This window comes from Rhinoraja longicauda, chromosome 5, assembly GCF_053455715.1.
Source record: "Rhinoraja longicauda isolate Sanriku21f chromosome 5, sRhiLon1.1, whole genome shotgun sequence".
Taxonomy (NCBI): domain Eukaryota; kingdom Metazoa; phylum Chordata; class Chondrichthyes; order Rajiformes; family Arhynchobatidae; genus Rhinoraja; species Rhinoraja longicauda.
In genome coordinates this window covers 39,822,039-39,848,732 of record NC_135957.1, presented here as the reverse complement: position 1 = coordinate 39,848,732, position 26,694 = coordinate 39,822,039, and the positions used below count along the sequence as shown (strand labels likewise).

Below are 26,694 nucleotides of genomic sequence, written 5' to 3'. Positions count from 1 at the left end.
CCGTGATCAAGCTCACATTTCCACATGCTGCGTGTGTGTGTGTATACACATATAGATGTTTGTATTTGTGTGCGTGTTTGTGGGCACATGTGTGTGTATTTGTGTGTGGGCATGTGCATTTGTGGATGTGCATGCGTCTTTGTGTGTGAGTGGATTTGTTGACATGTGTGTGTGTTTGTGGGCACAGGTGCGAGCTTGTGATGGTGCATTTGAGGTGTGTTGCGGATGTGTGTGTTTGTGGTCCTGTGCGAGTATGCATGTGTGTGTGTGTGTGTGTCTGTGCATTTTGAAGGAAATGGGAGAGGAACACCATGCATGCTCATTATCACAGTTCACAGAGCACTCACTGTCTCTCTCTCTCCTTTTCCTGCTTATCATCATATTCGACCACCCTGTGGTGGATCCTGAGGAAGGACAGGAACACACAAAGAGTGGTTGTGTATTAACCTCCCAATTAAGAGGCTACAGCATTCAGAAACATTCCAAATCATACCACAACTATGTAAAGATTTACAAAAAAATTTAAGATGGCAAAAATATTTGAGTTTAAATATTTTAAACTCAATATTTAAAATTTCAAACCAGGCAAACAGTTGAACAAGCCTTCATAGAAAGATGCTGCCTTAAACAATGTAAACGTGGAGATTGAGGGGAATATTTCCCATTTTGTTTCCAAAGAATTAATAAAATTCATTGCGCAGGACAAGACAAATAATAGTCTAGATTCTTGTTTCGAATAACGGTAAGCTAACACCAATCACTGTTGAATGGTGACTTCTGGAATCTGCACATAAATAGCTGAGGATATGTATCTGGTCAAAGCAGCCCAAATTCTCACTCCCACACAAGCTGTGCTCAACACACACTAGTTGAACGTAGAGTGAATTATTATTAAATTACCTGCGTTGAAAACTTAATTTTACACCCAACTAGCACCAAACTTATCCTTTTCCATGACTACTCTAAAGCTCACCAAATTGTGCAAATAATTCTTCCACATACTCTTCCACCACTTGCCCATCCAAAGGGATAAGTGCAGCTTGCTCTCCCGTAGTACTACTTATAAAATCATTCTTGGATGCATTTAACAAATTCCACCCCATCTAGGCCTCTTACACTAAGGTGAATCCACTCAATACTGAGAATGTTAAATTGTCCACTACTACAATCCTATTGCTTTTACGGCCTACTGCTATTTGTCTACATATATATTAATCCAAAGCCTACTGACTCTAATCTCATCAAAGTGATCACCCCTTTCACATTTCTAAATTCTACCCAGATAGCTTCGTTCACCATTTCCTCCCATATATCCTTGCTGCTGTAATGCTTCTTCTGATTACTCGTCCAATATCTCCTTTACGTGTGGAAGTCCTCTTCTCACGCCTTAAAATGCTGTTGAAACATAGAGCTGCTATTTCTGTTCTTCCCTCAGCCACGCTTCTGTGATTGAATGCATTTAAGCCTCCCAGCTCCCTCATGCTCTTCCATCCATCTCTGACATCTCTGCTTGTTAGACACATGTCTACTCTGTTCATCACATATGTTTCTCTCTTCCCTTCAGTTACAGTAGTATGGGTGCCAGAGGTTATGGCGAGAAGGCAGGAGAATAGGGTTAGAAGGGAGAGATAGGTCAGCCATGATTGAATGGCGGAGTAGACTTGATGGGCCAAATGGCCTAATGCTGCTCCTATCACTTATGACAATAGACAATAGACAATAGACAATAGGTGCAGGAGTAGGCCATTCAGCCCTTCGAGCCAGCACCGCCATTCAATGCGATCATGGCTGATCACTATCAATCAGTACCCCGTTCCTGCCTTCTCCCCATACCCCCTCACTCCGCTATCCTTAAGAGCTCTATCCAGCTCTCTCTTGAAAGCATCCAACGAACTGGCCTCCACTGCCTTCTGAGGCAGAGAATTCCACACCTTCACCACCCTCTGACTGAAAAAGTTCTTCCTCATCTCCGTTCTAAATGGCCTACCCCTTATTCTCAAACTGTGGCCCCTTGTTCTGGACTCCCCCAACATTGGGAACATGTTATCTGCCTCTAATGTGTCCAATCCCCTAATTATCTTATATGTTTCAATAAGATCCCCCCTCATCCTTCTAAATTCCAGTGTATACAAGCCCAATCGCTCCAGCCTTTCAACATACGACAGTCCCGCCATTCCGGGAATTAATCTAGTGAACCTACGCTGCACGCCCTCCATAGCAAGAATATCCTTCCTCAAATTTGGAGACCAAAACTGCACACAGTACTCCAGGTGCGGTCTCACCAGGGCCCGGTACAACTGTAGAAGGACCTCTTTGCTCCTATACTCAACTCCTCTTGTTACGAAGGCCAACATTCCATTGGCTTTCTTCACTGCCTGCTGAACCTGCATGCTTCCTTTCATTGACTGATGCACTAGGACACCCAGATCTCGTTGAACTCCCCCTCCTCCTAACTTGACACCATTCAGATAATAATCTGCCTTTCTATTCTTACTTCCAAAGTGAATAACCTCACACTTATCTACATTAAACTGCATCTGCCATGTATCCGCCCACTCACACAACCTGTCCAGGTCACCCTGCAGCCTTATTGCATCTTCCTCACAATTCACACTACCCCCCAACTTAGTATCATCTGCAAATTTGCTAATGGTACTTTTAATCCCTTCGTCCAAGTCATTAATGTATATCGTAAATAGCTGGGGTCCCAGCACCGAACCTTGCGGTACCCCCCTGGTCACTGCCTGCCATTCCGAAAGGGACCCATTTATCCCCACTCTTTGCTTTCTGTCTGTTAACCAATTTTCTATCCATGTCAGTACCCTACCCCCAATACCATGTGCCCTAATTTTGCCCACTAATCTCCTATGTGGGACCTTGTCGAAGGCTTTCTGAAAGTCGAGGTACACCACATCCACTGACTCTCCCTTGTCAATTTTCCTAGTTACATCCTCAAAAAATTCCAGTAGATTTGTCAAGCATGATTTCCCCTTCGTAAATCCATGCTGACTCGGAACGATCCCGTTACTGCTATCCAAATGCTCAGCAATTTCGTCTTTTATAATTGACTCCAGCATTTTCCCCACCACTGATGTCAGACTAACTGGTCTATAATTACCCGTTTTCTCTCTCCCACCTTATGATACTGTCCCAACATACTGTGTCACAGGTTTAAACCACCCTGAATGGCGTTGGCAATTTTCCCTGGCAGGATATTGGTCCAGCTGCAGTTCATGTGCAACCTGTTTTTCTTGTAACATTACACCTGCTTTAAAAGAGATTCCAGTTTTCATCTTTACTATGCACGTTCAGCCACTCTACACCTCCATCACCCACCAGGAAGGCCTCAAAGCCATTGATTTCTTCCTCGAACTCAGCACCATCCAATTTCCCTCTAGTACCACTCTACCCCACCTAGCGGAGCTGGTCCTCACCCTCAACAATTTCTCCTTTGACTCCTCCCACTTCCTCTGGAAGACCTGGAAGTCCATCAATAGGCTTCGTACAGGGATGGGCCGATGCAAGACCAATATGAGCAAATGGGGCTATGGAGATGCGGCAGACACAGAATGTGAATGTGGAACATCTGTACAATCCATGCCACACCTACTAAGATGCCCACTTCTTGGTGAACAATGCTGCCTGGAAGATCTAGCAGTGGCAAACGAGAAGGCTGTCCACTGTGCAAGAGCCTGGCCGAACATTTGAAACATAGATGATGGATATGAAAGAAGACTTCTTCCCACCCTGCTTCTTGCAAAGACTCTATCCCCTACTACCAATTACTCCGTCTACGCCGCATTTGCGCCTAAGATGAGGTATTCCATGCTAGAACATCCGAGATGTCCTTATTCTTTAGGGAACAGGGGTTCCCCTCTCCCATCATAGATGAGGCCCTCACTCGTGTCTCCTCGGTACTCCTCAGCTCCGCCCTTGCTTCCCCTCCCCCTAGCCTCAACAGAGATAGAATCCCCCTAGTCCTTACCTTCCACCCCATCAGCCGTCGCATACAACACACATAATCCTCTGAAATTTCTGCCACCACCATTTCTGCCATCATTGTTATGTTTTTGCATATCTTTTATTCATTGTTCTTTATCTCTCCACATCACCATATATCTCCCGTATCCCTTATCCCTAACCAGTCTGAGAAGGGTCACCCATTCCTTCTCTCCAGAGATGCTGCCAGTCCTGCTGAGTTACTTTTTGTCTATCTCCAGTTATCCAAATTTCTGAAGCTCTGCCCTTGCACCCTCCTTTACGATTAGGTTCATCATTGTCATGCGTACCGAAGTCCATTGAAAAGCCTGATCCAATCGGATCAGATAAAGCAATACATATATGCCATCGTCAAACTGAGGTACAATAGAGGAGAAGATACAGTGTACAGAATATAGTTCTCGGCCATGTATTTAGCTGTTCTATTTTACTATTTCTAAGTTCACTACCTTGGGGCAGAGAATAAACCTGAGATTACTATTAGAGGCCCTGTTGCTTAACTTTCTACCTAACAGCCTAAATTCCTTTTTTATGATCTCATCCCTCTCCTTACGTATGTCATTAGCAACAACATGGACCACAACTTCCGGCTGCTCACCCTCCCCTTTCAGAATGTTCCACACCCACTCAGTAACTTTTGACTCTGGCACTAAGGCCGCAACACACCTTCTTTGAGTCATGCTTACAGCCAAAGATGCAGTCTATCTCTCCCTAACTATTCACTTCCCTAACACTACTGCTTGTCTTGTCCTTGTCCTTCCTTGCTGCACAACAGAACCAGTTGTGGTGATACTGATTTGCTACTACTGCTTACCCTCGAGAGGCCATCCTGCCCCTCCACCCAAAAGTATCCAAAATGGTGTTCTTGATAGAGAAAGGAGTAGCCACAGCGAACTCCTGCTCCACCTGCCTGGTTCTATTGGCAGTCATCTACTCATTTGACTGTGACCACGTTTATGAAACTCCTATTAATGATACTTTCTTCCCCCTGTATGCTCCTCAATGAGTCCAGCTATTACTCCAACCGATCCATGCAGTCTGAAAGGATTCCTCAGTCTGCTTGGTTGAAGAGCCTTGTACTTTTAGCTGATCACAGATGGTGCTGACTCCCTGTAGACAGTACCAGGTGGAATAGACAGCCATGACCAATAATGTTACATATATGCACAAAAATGAAAGGGAGTAAGTATGGTGAATGCTGACAACAGTTTTGGATCATCCAAAATATGTTTACAGTAAGCAACGTTTTTAAAATCAAATTTAATTAACAATTTCTGCATACACTCTGGAAGAATGAAAAGTAGGTAACTGAATACTTACTTTTAAATAGTATTTAATATTGCACATTAAATATTGCAAAACATGTTACTAGCATGTTAATAATCAACATACAGAAACAGGAAAATTGATCTTCAATTTAATACCTGTTTAAGTTACACATTGGACAAAATTTCATATTTTAAGTTTCAGTTTAACTATTCATCCAATACACTAAATCTTGGTTGCTAATGTTACTGAACTGCCCAAAAGAATATTTCACACTTTCATATCATTAAATTTTCACTGGCATGTGGGCAGCAATCGATGTAGACAATAGACAATAGACAATAGGTGCAGGAGTAGGCCATTCAGCCCTTCGAGCCAGCACCGCCATTCAATGCGATCATGGCTGATCACTCTCAATCAGTACCCCGTTCCTGCCTTCTCCCCATACCCCCTCACTCCGCTATCCTTAAGAGCTCTATCCAGCTCTCTCTTGAAAGCATCCAACGAACTGGCCTCCACTGCCTTCTGAGGCAGAGAATTCCACACCTTCACCACCCTCTGACTGAAAAAGTTCTTCCTCATCTCCGTTCTAAATGGCCTACCCCTTATTCTTAAACTGTGGCCCCTTGTTCTGGACTCCCCCAACATTGGGAACATGTTATCTGCCTCTAATGTGTCCAATCCCCTAATTATCTTATATGTTTCAATAAGATCCCCCCTCATCCTTCTAAATTCCAGTGTATACAAGCCAGTACTTGGTAGGATTATTAACATTATAGCTCCAACACTAATAAAATCCTGAAGGAATGTGACTGCTCAATTGTAAAATTGAGTTTCGAAGGCAAGTTGTTTGATATTAATTCACTAACATCTGGGTGTACAAGCCCTCGTGTCATCTGGCATGTTTTGTCGACAAATAATGGCAAATACAGAATACCATACCCTTCATAGTACCCGGCTATATTTTAACTGCACACATCGAAAGGAGGATTATGAGTGTGTGTTGTCCTTTCATGACTGGCCAAGTAGAACATGCATCAAACTGGAGCCCAATTATTAATTGCAACATACAAGGACAGAGTGAAGAAACGTGATGAGAATGGTATAATCCTTTCCACTGACAAAGGACCTGGCTTGGCATTGTCATAATCAACCGAATGGTTAAATTTGCTCAAATTTCAATGATTTTTCATTGCATCTTATCCTGGATAATGTCTACTAAACGTGGAGCATTGCATTTATTGGGAGGTTTTTCAGACTTTGTTTTTTTTGCACAAGTATTATGGTTATTAATTTATTGATTTAAAAAATATATATTTAATTATCTGTGTGTATAGTGTTCACAGGCCCGTTACGCTGTTGCAAGGAAGACTTTTGTTGCTCCGTTATTGATACATATGACAATTAAACTCTCTTGTAGTTTTCACATTTTTCTAGTGTTGTTTAATTACGAGGAACATAACGATCTTAGAGTTGATTGACTTGTCTTAATGCCAACAATGGTGAAAAGCTTTGCTTTTAATTCACCAATAGGTCTGCCATCATTGAATACAGAAAGTTAATCGATGTGACATGATAATTAATCAGCACCAGTGGACAGCTTTTAGATTTTAAAACAAAAATTCAAGAAGGTTTTAGGTTGTAACTTATTCTAAGTGTGATCAAACATAGGAAAAAGATTGCCCCTGCAACATTAACTTACAATGTAAATCCTTGACAGCAGTCAATTCTAGGAATCTCCATTAACTCTGAGGATAAATGTTCCAAGTTTAGCAATACAATAATTGGAACACATTAACAAATTCAAATTTATTGAAGAGGTTAACTTAAAATCTGAAGATTCACTTAATTACTCATCTGAAACTTTTCAGGACAGTTCCAGCAAGCTAACTGTTTGCAAAGGAACTTGTGTTAGATTTTAGTATTGGACGGGTGATGAAAGAAACATTTGCTCCACTTCCCCAAAGTGGTGACTGGAAAACCAATCTATTATTGTGATCAGGCCCCAGTCCAATAATACTGGCAAGCTGCCAGTGTTGACAGGCAGTTTGTTGATTGTGACGAGAGGTTTGAAATCTGAAAGTTCCTTTGTGGAACAAAGCCAGAGGTTTCTCACTTAAAGTGGAAAGGAGTCAGGCATAGAGGGTCCAATAAAAGAGTACAGTGTCAAAGCTTTATGCTGCATTCGGTTGTGTCATACTAGACCTGGGAGTACTTGCCGATGATATTTAATGGCAGTAATAAATTGCTTAGTTTGGTGAACAAAACTAACATCAAATAGAGATTCACTAAGAAGATATGACTAAAGGCTAAAAGTTAGGCAAAACTTATGATTGTCTATAATCTTTGAAGAAAGATTGAAAGACTTTTGAAAGAAAGTTTGAAAGAACCTTTCTTTCACCATCACCAGCTGTCCATAATCTGCATTAAACACAATCTACATTCAATTGATATTGGGGGACCACCGTTTGTCCGAAGGGAATATGGTTTTATGTTTTCAAAATATTTCAAACTGGACCGGCAATTTTGTTTAGTTGAAATATGATAAAAATCTGTGACCCATTAATCTTACTTTATTTTCTACATTTCTTGTGCCTAGTAAGCTAATAATGTTTGTATTTTGATTTGATATTGCAGAAGATATGCATTCTTTCCAGTAATGTTCAAACCTCCCATTAAATGATTTCAGAGATGTAATTAAGGACATGTTTATCATCAAAATGATTTATAACATACAGCTTTATGAATAGCCTCAGATGTTAAAAAAAGTATTCAGCCTATATTCTGACCACATATATATATATATGAGATCATCCATTTGGAACAATGTTTTTAATCTCTTGTATTTGAATTAATTGATTGAAAGATACAGCATAGAATCAGGCCCTTCGGCTCACGGACTCCCTGCTGACCTGTTTACACTGGTTCAATGTTATCCCACTTTCGCATCCACTCCCTAAAGACTAGGGTTAGTCAATGTTATCCCACTTTCACATCCACTCTCTAAATTTACAGAGACCAATTAACCTATAAACCCACACATCTTTGGGTTATGGGAGGAAACGGGAGCACCCGGAGGAAGCCCACACAGTCACAAGGAGAATGTCCTTACAGACAGGCACGAGGTCCAGATCGAACCAGGGTCTGAAGTAATAATTTCAAAAGATAAGCCTTCAATATTTTAATTACAAGTTTGAAACTACAGTACCTTATCCAAAAACTGTTTTATGGTGGAATCGTCCCTTTGCACAACCTGCACCATTTCCTGGCTTCCCATATACATGGCATTAGCTGCAGAGGAACCAGAATTCTCAGTTGAGTTTGTTATTACGATATTAAACAGAACACTTCATATGAAGTCCTTTATCAAAAAACAATGCCAAAACTATTTTATTCTAAATGTTAGCATAGACACAAAGAACACAGTCTTTATTAAAATGCACATCAGATATCTCCCATGCTGGGGCTTTACTGCCCCATTGGAAGAGAGATTTTAGGATAATACTATAGAAATGTTCAGATAAATGAAAGAAGCATTCAGCTAGATCATACCAGCTTCCAGCTTTCTGTAACCTAGAAAGAGTCTGGGTCAGGTCTTGCTGATACAGGCCCGTTGCCTGCAGCTGCTGCCTGGAATTATCGCTCGTAGTTATCCCAGTCTCATAACTACCCCGTGGAGGGTCTAACTTGCTGCCCCAAACCAATTGAGACCCTCCAGACTCATAGTAGCAGCTGGACTTTCAAAGGCACACGGAGAAAGCTCCATGTCTACAATTGCTGGTAGTGTAAGCTTTTTATGGATTTTAAATGTTTGACATTTAGAGAGATACTTCAGAGCTATGAATATTGAGGTAAATAATATATAAAAATCCAAGGAACATTTGAAACAGTTATAAATAAACACAATGAATAAAACCCAAATAATTAAAAGATAGTCATACTTTCTCCTTTCTTGTCCACATTGGTGATTCTCTGGTGTGGATGCAGGATAAATACAAGATAGTGAATTGATTGAAAATTTTGGCACCCCAAATCTGTGTGGAAGTTTGGGACTTCTGCGTTTAACTGAGCATGCATGGAACCCGTGGTCTTGTTTGCACTTGGCAGGAAATCTGGGCTAATATGCTTTAGAATAGAAAGAGAGAGAAACTTCTTTATGCAGAGACTCGTAAAATGATAGATTTCCCTGGCATACTTAGCACAAATTACACTGTAGCACTTGAGTTGCTGTTTTTAGTTTAGATTGTCCGATATACCAGGTAACATGAATCAAAACTAGGCTTTGAGTTTGTGTGGAAGTAATTGTAATTTTATCTTTTAATAAATGTACCCATTACTTACTTCTAGAAGTAACATGCATTTAATACATATAATTTGAATTCATTTATATATGATAAGATTTCAGTATATTAGTGTATACCAAATATGCTCAGACATAAACAGGCTATTTTGTTCCAGCTTTCAAGATTTCTGAGACATTCTGAGGTACATTTACAACTTGCTGCCTAGCATGAGGCTGGTTATACACCTCTTTTGCCCATTTAAAAAATCTAACATTTTAAACTCCATACTCATGATAAATTTGTCTGGTTGGTTTAATATTTTAAGATAAACTCTCTGCTATTAAAGACACTCATGTAGTTCAAACTTAGAATGCAAGCATCACCTGTAGCTATAATAAAAACCCAACAGAATTTTTTTAAAGGTAACATGTTGCAATATATTTCAATTCTGAGTAAGAAAGATAGGCGGTTTACAGTATGGGGGATTGTCCCTCTGTCGTGAATCTGTGTTGTGTTAGTCTGACCATAAGTATGCTCTTAAAGATTTTGCTTCCCTACAGTGTTTTATAAAATGGCATTTTGCCAATAAAAAACTTCCTCTGTGGAACATTTGTTTTACATTATTGATCAGAGTATGAAAAATCATTAAAAAATATTAGTCCCATGTCAATTAACAAACTTAAATGCGAGATGTATGCTATGGAGTACATAAAGTTAACCTCAAAGTTGCAGTTTGGAACTCAGCAGAAACTATCTGCAGAAAAGAAAAGTAAGAAAAATAGGGCAAGCATTAAACAACGGCATGCCTTGAACATATGGTACTGCCAACTGCACCCATTCCTGCACTTGATTTTGAAGTAAGCAACATAGTAATTTTCTCCTGCAAGAGTTTGATGATTTATATATTTTTGTTTTAATGGAATCCATTAATGATGTTTGAGCAGCGGGTGTCACACTATTGAAACACCACTTAGCTTCTGTTCCACAGCAGAAACATTTCATTAGTAGCAGAATCTGTTTTTGAGCTCTGAATGACGGTATTGTGTTGCATGCACTGCATAGACCATGTTGGATCAGTGCTTGTGAACAAACACAGACTAAACATGTAAAACAGAATGTTCAGACCCCAAGCCAAGTGCTTTAGGCTTGATCATACATGATCAGTATGTTTAAAGATACAACATTTAATTTACTTATATCATGCAAATATAAAACAAAAGGAACCAAAAATCTACTGGCTCTTTAAGGCTACAATATGCTCTTGCCTCTTTGGCCATGAGAACTCAATTTATCATTGCCCAACTAATAACAGTACTAATTTTGCTTATCATTTTGAAAAAAATATATATATATTGTGCACGATGGATTGTAGCAATACTTCAGAATACTTGACAGCTCAAATCTTCTCATTATTTTACTTATTGTAGTTAAATCAGAAGGATGTACCAGAGCAGGAATCAGTACAGATTGTCTGAAACAATCTGGGTAATTTGTTTCATTTACATAAGGCTTATTTAATTAAGAAAAAATATTCAAGAATTGTAAGCAGTATTTACTGGTAATGTTCTGCATATTCTTGTTTGGAATTTCCACATTATCCTCTTGCCCACTACACACATCTGGGAACAATGATGGCAATCCAAATACTGTAGCCTCATTACATACATAAGACTATACTGAATAAAAACAAATGGAGAAATAATAGAAAAAGAACATCAGCAACAGCTTTTGGTTCAGTTTCACATTGCATTCAGGGATTATCCTCCCTTCTTGGAAGTTCAAATTTATGTGGTTTGAATTTGTGGTCTATTTGCATGAGTGAAAACATATTCAAGAATGGCTCTCTTTAAGAAATTAAATTGTCTCGCAATACTGTGTCAGTCATGTGGTATTTCCCTACCATTGGCATGATTTAACTCATTCTGATATGCAGCATTAATTAATTGATGGAGGTCTATATCAAACCACAATTGACAGCATGAGGAATTTAACAGTGAAAAGTGTAGACCTGCACCTGATCTGATAGGATGAGATTGGTTAGGAATTGTGAAGTGAAGAATATGCACATCTTTTTAAAGTGGAGGGTTCTTGTCTTTGGCAGGTCATTCTAGCTTATTAATTCAATCAGCATTCACAATTTGAGAGTGGACTATTTTAGGTGTGCAGAAATTAGCACTGCATTTTCTACTTGTTCATTCCTGGGTGTTGTGAGTTAAGCCAGAAGTTATTGTTCACCTCAGGTCATCCTTAAGATGGTAATACAAGACCTTTTTCCTAAACCGCTAGAGAATACACATTGAAGGCAGTCTCAGGACACCATAAATAGACAGTTATCAGATTATTATCCAGTGGCAAAGAAGAAATAACAATGTTTATTCAGGGAACATATTGCGTGCCTTGGAGGTGAACTAGGCGGTGATGATATTTCAATGTACCTACTGCGCTTGTCTTTCTAGATTTGGGAAATTCTACCAAAGAAGTCTTGGGAAGTTGTTGCTGTGTAGTTTACCAATGACATGTAATGGGCATGAGATCCAGGAGCTAATTAAGTGGAGATGCACAACATTCTTGAATTGGATTGAATTGCACTGGATGTTTCATGGTGCCAGGGAAAGAAATTAAGCAGGTCAGAAGGCTCCCTCAGGCTGAGGTCCCATAGAAAACCGATGACAGTTGGAAAGACTCAGGAAGTTCAGCAGTTTGCTGAAATGTTGATTCCCTTTGGTAGTAGCAGGTCAAAGCCCAGCTTAAAATGGTGGAGTGAGCACATTGTCTCCCAAATCATCCATCTCCAATCCCCTCAATAACCTTCTTCCCACAGGCAATAGAATTTGCAGGAGTCGCATCGGCCTCATCAGCAGAACAAAATCATCCTTGATTCCAAGAGATCGTGTAAAAAAATTATGTTTATAGGTTCATTGACTTCTTTAAAATTGTCCCCGATATGCAGGGAATAGATGAGAAAGTGGGACAATGTGGATCTAATATGAATGGGTGATGGATATTTGGCATGGACCCAACTCGACTAAATTAAACTAGTTACTCAACTAAATACGTGATGAATAGTCGTGCAGGTTGCCATGTTGAGTGTATGTTTATGGATCTTGTGAAACAACTGTTGTAACTGGAGTCAGTGGAGGGAGCAGGACAAATAAAAGCTCCTTGCATTTGGGGTTAACTAAACTGGATAGCAAGTGAATGTAATGGACGCAGCAAAATGTGAGAGAAATCTCACCAAGTCTAAATATTTAATTTATTTTTGCACATTGAATGATTTTGGCATTCAATCAAAATTGCCTCATTGACTTGCAGAGTCACCACTTCCCATTCCTGGTGGATAATTCAGCATGAAACTCATTATCCAAAGAAGGGAAAGAAGTTTTTCTTCTTGCTGTTCCCTTTTTTTGCAAGGGTGTAAAGGAAAATTGGGAAGCCTTTACTGTACATGTTGCGCATCATTCGATCAGTTGCTCTCCAGTTTTAAAAAGAGTATCTTCATTTCACTGCACTGCACACTGCTTTCAAGCAGAAATGACTCACAGATTTCTTCCTCTCCTAACTGAGGATCTGCCTTTAAGTCGAGATTACCGCTGGCATCTTGACTATTTAATTTAATGAGGTGTAACCTCAAAAATCAAAATGCTCTTCTTGCCAGCACATGGCACATGTCACCTATCACATCAACCTCGACACTGAACGGTCTGTCCTCAGCAGAGGCCTCACATTTGTTCCCCTCCGCCCTCACATCAACAAGTTCCGGGTCCGCCATGATGTGGAGCTCTTCTTCCGCCTCTGAGCCTTTTTCCACGGGAAGGAGTCCTCACCCCCCAGTGATGACCCCTTCTCCCATCTCCAGCGGACCCCCTCCTCTTGGACCCATCTGGTTGGCCAACTACCCTCACTAGAATTTTTCATCTCCAACTGCCGGCGTGACATTAACCACCTCAAATTCTCCACTCCCCTGACTCACTCTAACCTCTCCCCTCCTGAACGTGCAGCCCTCCACTCACACTGCAACAACCCTGACTTAGTCATCAAACCCGCTGACAAGGGAGGTGCTGTGGTAGTCTGGCGTGCTGACCTCTACCGGACCGAGGCCAGACGACAACTCTCAGACACCTCCTACTACTTATCCTTGGACCATGACCCCACCGACGAACACCAGACCTTAATCATCAACACTATCACGGACCTCACTATTCTACCCTCTAATGCCTTCAAACTTATCATTCCCCAGCCTCGCACGACCCGATTTTACCTCCTACCTAAAATCCATAAACAGAACTGTCCCGACAGACCCATTGTTTCTGCCTGTTCATGTCCCACCGTCCACCTACATCAACTCCATCCTATCCCCCCTGGTCAAATCCCTCTCCACCTATGTCCAAGACACCTCACATGCTCTTCGTCTCCTCGATAACTTCCGGTTTCCAGGCCCCCACTCCCTCATCTTTACCATGGATGTCCGGTCACTCTACACTTCCATCCCCCACAAGGATGGTCTTGATGGTCTTGAAGCCCTCCGTTTCTTCCTTGACCGTAGAACCAGCCAATCCCCTTGTATTAACACTCTCCTCCGCCTAGCAGAGCTGGTTCTTACCCGTAACAACTTCTCCTTTGACTCCTCCCACTTCCTCCAAACCAGAGGCGTAGCTATGGGCACTCGCATGGGCCCTAGCTACGCCTGCCTCTTTGTCAGGTACGTCGAACAATCCCTGTTCCGGACGTACACTGGCCCCATCCCCGAACTCTACCTCCGCTACATCGACGACTGCATTGGTGCTACCTCTTGTACCCATGCAGAACTCACTGACTTCATACACTTCACTACCAATTTCCATCCTGCTCTTAAATATACTTGGACTATCTCCGACATCTCCCTCCATTTCTGGACCTCACCATCTCCATCACAGGAGACAGACTAGTGACTGACATCTACTATAAACCCACTGACTCGCACAGCTATCTGGACTACACTTCTTCCAACCCTGTCTCCAGCAAAAAGTCTATCCCTTACTCCCAATTCCTCCGTCTACGCCGCATCTGCGCCCGGGATGAGGTGTTTCACATTAGGGTATCAGAGATGTCCTCATTCATCAGGAAACGGGGCTTCCCCTCTTCCATTATAGATGAGGCTCTCACTAGGGCCTCTTCTATATCCCGCAGCTCCGCTCTTGCTCCCCCTCCCCCCATTCGTAACAAGGACAGAATCCCCCTCGTTCTCATCTTCCACCCCATCAGCCAGCGTATCCAAGAAATCATTCTCCAAAATTTGCGTCACCTCCAACGGGACCCCACTACTGACCACATCTTCCCATCCCCTCCCCTTTCTGCGTTCCGCAGGAGATGCAACACTTGTCCCTTTACCTCCCCCCTCAACTCCATCCAAGGACCCAAACAGTCTTTCCAGGTGAGACAGAGGTTCACCTGCACCTCCTCCAACCTCATCTATTGTATCCGCTGCTCCAGATGTCAACTTCTTTACATCAACGAAACCAAACGCAGGCTCGGCGATCGTTTCGCTCAACACCTTCGCTCAGTCCGCCTTAACCAACCTGATCTCCTGGTGGCTGAGCACTTCAACTCCCCCTCCCACTCCCAGTCTGACCTTTCTGTCATGGGCTTACTCCAGTGCCATAGTGAGGCCCACCGGAAATTGGAGGAACCGCCCAGCGGTATGAACATTGACTTCTCCAACTTTAGATAGTTCCTCTGTTCCTCTCTTCCCCTCCCCCTTCCCAGATCTCCCTCTATCTTCCTGTCTCCACCTATATCCTTCCTTTGTCCCGCCCCCCTGACATCAGTCTGAAGAAGGGTCTCGACCCGAAACGCCACCCATTCCTTCTCTCCTGAGATGCTGCCCGACCTGCTGAGTTACTCCAGCATTTTGTGAATAAATACCTTCGATTTATACCAGCATCTGCAGTTATTTTCCTACACATCAACCTCGTGTCTGCTGGAGAAGAAATAATTGCCACACTCGTTTCTGGTTAACCTAACTTTCTGTAGAAGGCTCCACATGCGTCCTGCCCATCGAAGATGCCCTGTATCCCTAACATATCCTCTCTCTCTCTCTCCGGGAAGACTAACGTCTTGGCAGCTATCGCAGGAAGTAAACAAGCTTCCTTAACGGTCACAGCAGTAAAGATGGTTTTATTTTGTTCTTCAAATATTTTGAAACAATAACCATTTATATGTGGTGATATTCATGCTGAAAAAAAATTATTTGCAGTTGACTTTACAGTCAATATCGGTTACAGATGTGAACCATTCATGCCATGAACTGAGAAATTATTTCCAAGAATTGAGTTGAAGCAGTCAGTGAGTAAAGCTTTTCAATACTCTGGCATTTTCTCTACTTACAGTATATGTGTTGGCAAATCTCAAATGGAAACAATTTTAAACTAAAGGATTTTGTTATACTTGATCCTCGTCAAATCTTAGCAATGTCCCTCATAGTCCACCTTTAGTAGGCTATGGACTTAATATGGGTAAATGGGATTAGTATAGATGGCTGCAATGATCGGCATGGACGTGATTGACCACATGGCCAGTTTTGTTGTTGTGCAAATCTATGATTCCAAAAACAAAATTGAAAAAATAATAATATTGAGAGCAAAATAGGGTGAATGTTTCAGGTTTCACAAGAAAGATAATTGACCTGAAATGGGCTGGACTTCCTGAATCTAGCCCAACACCTGAACTTGCTGCTTTTGGTACCGGCCCTAGTGCACCACCTTGTTCTGAATCTGGAGCGCTGACCACGAGCAAAGGTCACAAGCTGGAAGCCTGAGGCCGCTTCCTTACAGTGTCCAGATGGTCTTATAACAGCTCACTATTATCCAAAAGCCTTGGAATGGTTGCTAAATACCATGGTAAGGAAATGTTCAGAGAGATATGGGTCAAACGTGGGCAGGTGGGACTTGTGTAGATGGGGCATCTGAGTCAGCATGGGCAACTTGGGCCAAAGAACCTGTTTCCATGCTGTGTGACTCTATGACTCCCATAACCAAAAGCATTTAAAGCCATTTTAAGTAAGCTTAAGGAATAATTAAAAATTTGGAAGAAATAACATTCAGTGAAAAACAATGTTATTTGACAAGAAAATCAAAGAAGAGGTAGGAAAACCCAAATCAATTAATAGGAGAAAGAATCATTGTTGCGCACAGCTCCGGTGACTGGGTTCGATGCTCACTTTGGGTGCTCTTTGTGTGGATTTCAATATTCTCAGGTGTGCACCAGTGTTTTTTTCTTACATCCTCAAGATGTATTGAATGGTTAATGGGCTGTTGTAAAATTCATTTTTTTAAATTATGGACATATGAAAGAGAATAGATTACAGATGGTGAATGCAGGAGGCAGACTAAATGAGAATGGTAAGAGCTCTCGCAAGAATATGGGCTGAAAGGCTTGCTTCAATATTGTAGCAGGCAACTCGAATTAGTATAGAGAAGCAAAAAGATTGGGCATGGATGTGATGGGCTGAATGGCCCACATTTGTGCTGTAATCTCTATGACATTAGCATATGAAAATAAAGAAAAGTAAATGACAAATAAAAGGAATTGAAGCAAATGTAAAGAAAGCGAAGAAAATAAACTGCACTGTAAATAATTTCTCCTGCACTGTGCAATAAGCAGCATTTCTGACGTACATTAATGTTAATCATTGAGCTATTTCATCTTTGGTACTGTTTTAAATATAATGCTTCATGGGCTAGAATGGTCAAGAAGGCACAGCAATGACTGTTCTACCTAAGAACACTGAAAAAGTCTGGTCTACCCCAACAGCTGCTGACGACCTTCTACCGCTGCACCATAGAGAGCATCCTAACACATGGCATCCCTGTGTGGTACCTCAGCTGCACGGAGGCAGAAAGGAAAGCTCTTCAGTGGGTAGTCCATAGAGCTCAGAGGACCATCGGAACACAGCTACCAGCCTTGGAGGGCATCTACAACATACGATGCCTCAGAAAAGCCCCCAGCATCCACAAAGACTCTTCACACCCCTGCAACAGTCTGTTCGAACTCCTTCCATCGGGCAGACGATACAAGGCCTTCTACGCCCGCACCTCCAGACTCAGGAACAGCTTCATCCCCAGGGCCATAGCTGCTATGAACCGGTCCTGCTGAGCCGAATGGTCAAAACGCACAGTGATCCGGCACAGATCTACTTGCACTTTATTCTGTCTTAAAACTGTTACAATTTGTTTTGTTGGGTTGTTGTTGTTTAAACTATTAAATTATTGCATCGTATGGGAGGCGCATTCCCAATCTCGTTGTACCCCTGTACAATGACAATAAAGATATATTGTATTGTATTGTAATAGATTATATATTTGTTGCAATTTTCAGAAAATGGAAGGTTGGAAAGTGTAAATAACTGAAATAAATTTGCAAAGGAATGGAAATAAGCGCCCAATCATTGTACTCACCAGATATCCCAAGGGATTCAAATCGGATTAATGACTTTTGTAGTGCTGCTATTGATGTTGGCAAATAGGGCAGCAAATTGGTGCACAGTTACTTCCACAAGTCACGAATAAAGTGATGGAACTGCTGTTTGTTTTTACTGGGATAGACTAAAAGTTGAACTTCAGATAGACCACTGGAGAATATTCTTATTTATGTTAAAAAATAACTGGGGATCTCATCCACACCTGATAGCTAGATAGGGTCTTGGTATGGCATCATACTGCAAAAATATCTCCTGCAATGCTGCATTCCCTCGGTATGCTGAAATGTCAACATCACTTTCTAGTTCACAAGTTGGTGTGAAAATTAAATCGACAATGTATGCCTCAAAGGAAAAAAGCACAGCCAACTGAGCCGAGATGATATTTGAACAAAAAAATTGCCGAAATTAGAGAAATCAGACTCACTGGTAGCCTTGGAAAGGGGAAATAGAACCAGTTACACCTATCACATTGTTCTACATGAAAACTCTCCTCAATAAGAGTGAAGGGAGCTTGTTATTCAATCGCATGCAAGTATCATCTCCAACATAACATTAATTTTGGGATCAAGAGTGATTTTTTTACTGCCTTGCTTTGTTTTATTATTCTTGTAATGATAATAAAATGTCACTGGAATATTTATGTGTAAAACTCTCCTGTATTGGTAAAGTGCATTGGGCTTGGGCCAGTTTGCAAAGGACAGAATGTAAGTAAGAAACTATGAAAAAGAATTTAACAGGCTCACTGATCTAAAACTGGTGCCTTCAATGGTGGTACTGGCCTACCCCTGAAGGATATTCCGGCTTTCTCTCACCCAACAGCAAAACAAAGAAACAGATTCTAACTGTGAAAATGGAAAAGACGAGCAAAAGAGAATTTGAATTATAGAACAATACAACATGGAAACATGCCTGGTAGTGCATGGTGGTATAGTTTCCGTCACAATAGTCTGTCCCCTGTGATGGACAGAGAGATCAAGAAAGGGGGAGAGAGGTGTCAGAGCTGGTACAAGCACAGTTGAGGGCAGAGTGGTAATTAGTGGTGATATTTAGTTGCTAGTCCATTACCATCGCCCACCCTGCCTTCAAATTCACTTGGACTATCTCTGTGGCTCACTCCATTTTCTTAACCTCGCTGTCTCCTTCACAGGGACAGACTGTTCACTGACAGTCCTTGTTCCAAATGTACATTTGCACTATCCCACAACTCTTTCTCCGCTACATCGACTGCATCGGGTCTGCCTTTTGCACTGACGGCAAAATTATAGGTCAGTGCCTATCCACGAAACCACCTTACAGCCAATAAAGTTCGATCAAGATTCGAGGATCCTCCTCGAGATTCCAAAATACTGCACCATCTAAACATTACTAGAGGATTAATATGCAGCCGCTGCACACTTATAACATAATGACAGAAGAATGCCGTGTGCTTTTGTTAGTGTCACTTAAACTTGCCATGTTTCATGAGTCAATATTATGTATCTGCTTGAAGGATAAGCTGGTACAGTATGAGCAAATCAAGGCAAGCAACAGTTTGCATGTGGAAAGTGGTTGGAGATCTGAGTATTACCAGCTTTTAATCTTTATTTGATAAGGTTATTATGGACAATATGCAGGATGTCAGTGTGGTGTCAGTAGAGTGATGCAGGGTGAATCCAGAGGCCTGAGCCAGTTTTGAACACAGAGGCAGGCACAATAAATGACACAATATTATCACAATACAAGGATCAACTGAAAATGTAAGTATCTTAAGATAGGGTTTCCAGTTTTTTGTGGGCTTTTATTAAACTACCTAGGCTGGTGGACCACATTGCTAGCTCATAATGGCTTGTATACTCTATTTGACCACTGAAGTACAATTAAGCACAAGGCAGAGATGTGGACAGTTCTGTAGTGGAGAGATATTCAGAGATAATACTGTGGTACTATAATTCACAAATGAGGAGGAGTAGTGGTCACATCAATGAGGTGCAAGCCTCCATCAGCCAGATGGTCAGAAGGGACTTGCACCAATTGCAATGAGCAGAACTTACAGATAAAAGAATTCAGACTATCGAACTATGCGGAAAATGCACTTCCAGCTATAGAAGCATGAACAATATTGACCTTGCCAGAACAGCCCTCAAATATAGTGCTTGAAATATAGTGATGAAATTGAAATAAAAACAGAAAATGCTGGAAACATTCGGCAGGGGAGCCAACATTTCCTGAGAGTTTCCAGCATCTTTTGTTTTTATTTCAGATTTCCAGCATCTGCAGTTTAAAAAAAATTGCAATTGTCTGATAAAGTTGATTTTTCACTCCACAGGCAAGGAGTGGGGGAAGGGCTAGGCTGAATTTCCACTGGGCTTTTCATGCAATTGTGAGCAAAAAGGAGTGGGAGAAGCCCCCTGAGGACATTTCAACCGTGTATGTGTGTTTATGAAAGGAAATATGTTGGTATCATCTTATGTTACAGCCAAAAGTCTATCCTTTTCATAATAGGTATAATAATGGAAATAAAACTTTGCACCACTAGCTATCCTCCTTCTTCTGTGCTTTTACCAATCATTCTTAACGAAATAATACTCTATATTAACATGTATAATTCTGCACTTCAATATAAAATTGTCATGAAGAGCCATTTAATGACTCCACATTAGAACCAAAGCTGAGGGAACGGGGTACAAAAAATCCAGTAAAGGATGAAGAATTCTTTATGGTTCAATATATTTTTTCACTTCTACTTCATGACATTCAGAAATGTACTTAATCAATTTACAGATGTAAATAACCGTGTATATTTTCAGTGCTCAAACAATTTAAGATAGTGCAGGGAGAAATTGAACAGAAAACATAATACATACAGTACAGCATTGAAATCTTGGGATAATATCTTTTTTTTGTTGCATTTTTTTTACTCCTGCCAGGCCCTAAACAACTAAATTGGTGCATGGTAAGATAATTCACATTATCTTATAAAGCATTCCATGCAACTAACTAGCCACAGATGAGAGATAAGAATCAAAGAGCAGAGGAATGAGATCGATTGCAAAGTCCACAGCCCAGACAAGCATTCCTTCTGCTGTTTGTGATCATTGCACCTGCACTGAGGAAACATATTAAAGTCTGTGTCAGGACACCAGGTCATCAAGCTCCTAAAAAGCTTTTAACGAGAAAAGTGCGATCAAAACTCTGCAGTTTCAGTGGATGATGCGCTGACAGCTTCAAGTGGTGTTCTGGAGGGCTGGGATTTCTCTCCCTAGCCTGCTGCTCAAAATCTTAAATTTATGTTCTGAAATGCTCAAAGCTGTTCTTTTAATGGATTCGGTAGGGGTTCAAACAAGATGGAGGAAATATTTAGAAGCAGGCTACAGGACAAAAATAAATCCATACAATCTCAAAACATAGAAAATAGATGCAGGAGGAGGCCATTTGGCCTTTCGAGCCAGCACCGCCATTCATTGTGATCATGGCTGATCATCCACAATCAGTAACCTGTGCCTGCCTCCCCATATCCCCTGATTCCACTAGCCCCGAGAGCTCTATCTAACTCTCTTTTAAATTCATCTAGTGAATTGGCCTCCACTGCCTTCTGTGGCAGAAAATTCCACAAATTCACAACTCTCTGAAAAGGTTTCTTCGCGTCTCAGTTTTAAATGGCCTCCCCTTTATTCTTATACTGTGGCCCCTGGTTCTGGTCTCCCCCAACATTGGGACTATTTTTCTTGCATCTAGCTTATCCAGTCCTTTTATAATTTTATACGTCTCTATAAGATCCCTTCTCATCCTACTAAACTCCAGTGAATACAAGCCCAGTCTTTCCAATCTTTCCTCATATGACAGTCCCGCCATCCCAGGGATTAACCTCGTGAACCTACGCTGCACTGCCTCAATAGCAAGGATGTCCTTCTCAAATTAGGAGACCAAAACTGCACACAATGCTCCAGATGTGGTCTCACCAGGGCCCTATACAACTGCAGAAGAACCTCTGCTCCTATACTCAAATCCTCCACGCGTACTGTCAGTTACTGGTGTACAAGGACACCCACGTCTCGTTGCACTTCCCCTTTACCTAATCTGACACCATTGAGATAATAATCTGCCTCCTTATTTTTGCCACCAAAGTGGATAACCTCACATTTATCTACATTATACTGCGTCTGCCATGCATCTGCCCACTCACTCAACCTGTCCAAGTCACCCTGCAACCTCCTATCATCCTCTTTGCAGTTCACACTGCCACCCAGTTTTGTGTCATCTGCAAACTTGCTAGTGTTACTTCTAATTCCATCATCCAAATCATTAATATATATTGTAAATAGTTGCGGCCCCAGCACCGAGCCTTGCGGCACTCCACTCGCCACTGCCTGCCATTCTGAAAAGGACCCGTTTATTCCTACTCTTTGCTTCCTGTCTGCCAACCAATTCCCTATCCATGTCAATACCCTACCCCCAATACCATGTGCTCTAATTTTGCTCACCAATCTCCCGTGTGGGACCTTATCAAAGGCTTTCTGAAAGTCTAGATACACTACATCTACTGGCTCTCCTTCATCCATTTTACTTGTCACATCCTCAAAAAATTCCAGAAGATTAGTCAAGCAGGATTTCCCCTTCATAAATCCATGCTGACTTGGACTAATCCTTTTAGTGCTATCCAAATGCGCCATTTTTACTTCTATAATAAATTACTCCAGCAGCTTCCCCACCACCGATGTCAGGCTAACTGGTCTATAATTCCCCGTTTTCTCTCTCTTGCTCCTTTCTTGAAAAGTGGGATAACATTAGCTACGCTCCAATCCACAGGAACTGATCCTGAATCTATTGAACATTGGAAAATGATCACCAATGCGTCCACGATTTCTCGAGCCACCTCCTTGAGTCCCTGGGATGCAGACCATCAGGCCCTGGGGATATATCAGTCTTCAGTTCCATCAGTCTACCCAATACTATTTCTCGCCTAATGCAAATTTCTTTCAGTTTCTCTGTCTCCCTAGATCCTCTATCCTCTTGTACATCTGGGAGGTTGTTTGTGTCATCCTTAGTGAAGACAGATCTGAAGTACCTGTTCAACTCTTCTGCCATTTTCTTGTTACCCATAATAATTTCACCCGTTTCTGTCCTCAAGGGACCCATATTTGTCTTTACTAATCTTTTTCTCTTAACATACCTAAAGAAGCTTTTACTGTCCTTCTTTATATTCTTGCCAGCTTCCCCTCGTACTTCATCATTTCAGCCCGTATTGCCCTTTTTGTTACTTTCTGTTGTCCTTTGAAAGTTCCCCACTCCTCTGGCTTCCCAGAGGATTGGAAAGTTCCCCAATCCCCTGACCCCACAACATATATTCGATATGTTGTGCTATGGAGAGATGTGACAACATTTGTTGGCTTACAATTTATTGATAAGCTTGAGCCCAGTGATATAATTCTTGTCTGCAAGGCAAAAGGCCATGGTTTCAATTTCTACCCCAGAGATTTAACAGAGAATCAACCTTACTTTGTGCTGTTGAGGGAAAACTACATGCCAGAGGAGCTTTATTCAGGGCAAGATATTAAACTCAACCTACGGTGTCCTGGCCTATGTTCATCCCTTCAAAACAGCGGCCAATTTGTAGGATGGCTGTCTGAAACACCTAGCTCTTTGTAAATTGGCTGCAGGTTTGGCTATCTTACACATTTATTACATTTCTGCGCACCAGGAAATTTGAAACGGAATAGCAATGGCGTTATCATGTGAGAAATCATGGCCAAAACGTGATGGGTTTCATATCATGAAGCTTACAGTGTTTCATGTGTCTTCTTAATTTGCTGTGTTGCTGTAATGTAATTGGGATATTGGAGTGGATCAGATGTAATTATTTACACCGACATTTTTTGCTTGTGTACATTATTTAATGCAGCAGAATGTTTTGGCAAATTAGAAGTGCCCGTTTTGGTAATAAACTATCATTACTAAATGCATGCATATGTTAAAAAAAGCCCCATTTCATATGCATTCTATCACTGGCTATGAAACAGATAACAAACATCTTGCATAAAAATAAAAAAAAACAATTGTGGAAAAACATAGTTTATCGTCGCTGGTTTTAAATATACCCAGAAATATAACAAATTATTGATAATGAAAATAATTCAGAAGATATGATGCTATTTTAGTTTCATGGTTGTTCCACCACAATCATTCAGTGGCAGCTGGGAAAGCAGGTTCACTCCCACACAAGATAGACACAAAAAGCTGGAGTAACTCGGAGGGACAGGCAGCTTCTCTGGAGAGAAGGAATGAGTGATGTTTCGGGTTGAGACCCTTCTTCAGTGCCATACAAGTCAGCGAGCAAGCAAGTCAGCAAGCATTGAGCGAGGATCTCAGAGCTGTCCCTGGAACCCAAGGGGATCTTGCTTTATGCTTCTTCTCCCCAACATGAAATAATCTGATTTGCAATATGTACCCAATAAACTGGTTGGACAAAGATGGGAGATTACGTTTGCTGCAAGGCAATTCATGTTACAGTTCGCAATCATTCCTTAATGATTTAATGTTTTACGACCTTCGATCTTATTTAGATGTTTTCCTCATTGATATTTTGACTCTGTTCTGGAATTCTGGTCCTGGGTCTTAAAATGGATACTCAAGTATGGACAGCATGTTTTAGAAAGGAATGTGGCTGTCTTACAACTGAGCCCTACCTTGGCCTCACCAAGCAACCATGTGCACACAGCTGTAACACGTGTTGTTAAATAGGAAGACATATACCTTTGATAACACTTCATTGTGTAACCAGTTGTAAGTTGAGTCATGTCAGTAATCCACAGAACCTAATACTAAGATTCCAAGGCAAACTCTCTTTGCGCTGCCTTCTCATTCTTAAACAACATTGCATTCAAGGTTGATCTAATTGGGATCAGGGATGGCTTGGGAACGAACTAATATGAGCACGTGTACCAAATAAACTTATTGGACAATGTCATTGAGAGTCATGATGTTGGTTTGCATCAGGTCACGAGCAAGGGCATGCCACGAACCAATTTGGAGAAAGGTGTTGCTGCAAAGGGAATCCAAATGAATTATTGACATGGTTTCTACTTTTATTGCCTTGTGGAAGTCAGATCAGTTACACTTGGAATTGCAGTCTCCTTCATTCAATTGCCCCATGAGGTATATGCATCACCTTATCTCAACCAAAGGGTCAACATGCACTGTGTAGGTGTAAACATTGTGGAGGCTGGTGGACTGAGAAACTGGGAGACTGTTATGACAATCGGAGGTGTGGAGATTATTATGTAAGGGTGTTTAGGAGGATGGAAGGCGCTATATCATTGCGGGTACCAGAGCTGTGAGCAAAGTGAAACTCACAATGTTGCAACCTCTTGGAGAGAAGAGGTAGTTCATGTAAGTTCAATGGGAGGGAATGTGCAAAAGAGTAGATAAGTAATTTTCAGAACTTGTGTGTCTCCCATCTGGCACTGGTTTGAAAACTGTGATATTGTTGGAACGAGACTGGTGCAGGCTAATATGGCCCGAGTTCATTCTTCAATAGTCCAATAAAAAGGTTGCATAGGGAATAACATCATCCTATAATTTCATCGTTTAAAAAAATACTTTTTCCATTGATATTAACACTTTGTTTAGGAAGGCAGATGTAAGAGGTCACACTATACCTATCTGAAAGGAAAAAGCAGGTTGTGTAGTTGAAGTGATGATTTCCATCTCTTAAACTTGCTCGACCAGCATGTTAACTGTTGAGCTTAACAAATACTAAAAAGAGAAGGGAACAGCTAAAACACTTACTGATAGGACAAGAGAAGAGTACCAAATTTATTCCTCAAGCATTCTTTGATTATGTCACTTGACAGCATAATTTAGCTAATTTTGACACAAGGATTTGTTGTGCTTTATCTGAGTAAAAATTTCACTGGGGTGAACAGGACTTGAGGAGGTGAAATGCTAAGGTGATTGATGAATATGAATGTGAATACGATTATAAATATTCACGAGAAAAACGGTGGTCATATTGTATGTATTTTAGTTTAAAAACAAACATATTTTACTATTACAAATGTCCAACTAAACGTAATTTTAATATATTTAACTTATTCTCATACTGTAGGTGCCTTTCCTTCCATGATTGAAACTTTGGCTGAAATAAAAGTGCTTCAGATAGAGCATCGATTGGCAATTTCACTGAGACATGATCTAGGATGCTTGGAATCCTGGAATACTGTAAGCACTTCTGGGTAACCATAATATTGGAAGGATGCATGGACTTTGAAGGGATTCCAGCAGAGATTAGCCAGAATGAGATCTGCACTCAAGGGTTGAATTATGAGGAGAGGTGCACTCCCTGGAATTTAGGTTAAGTGTTAACTCGATTGAAGTGTACAGGGTATCAAGGGGAATGATGGGGGTAGATAAAAATAAACTATTTCCATTATAATTGTGCTTGTGGAGACTCTGATTTGGAGGACAGCCTGAAAATGTTAGAGCCAGATCTTTCAGGCGTGAAGTGAGGAAACACTTCCACACGCACAGGGTGGTGGAAATTTGGAACTATTTCCCACAAGCTGAAATTATTATGAGGTGAATTCTTTACTTTAAATCTGAAGTTGACAGCTTTTTTAATCACTAAAATTATTCAGGGATATAGGGGACAGGTAAATGGTGCAAATACACTGATCGGCCATCATCTCATCGAATGAGGTTTGATGGGGTAAATGT

The 26,694-nt window shown here is 41.1% G+C and overlaps 1 protein-coding gene across 3 annotated transcripts in view; it reads right to left on the bottom strand.

Moving 5' to 3' along the window:
- The window catches only part of ldah (lipid droplet associated hydrolase), a 229,875-nt gene that overhangs the window by 15,593 nt on the left and 187,588 nt on the right, over nucleotides 1-26,694 (bottom strand). For all 3 annotated transcript variants that reach the window (XM_078399331.1, XM_078399330.1, XM_078399332.1), the window contains one exon: nucleotides 8,474-8,556. In XM_078399331.1, coding sequence (XP_078255457.1) covers nucleotides 8,474-8,556 — 83 coding nt within the window. The remainder of the gene's footprint in view (nucleotides 1-8,473; nucleotides 8,557-26,694) is intronic.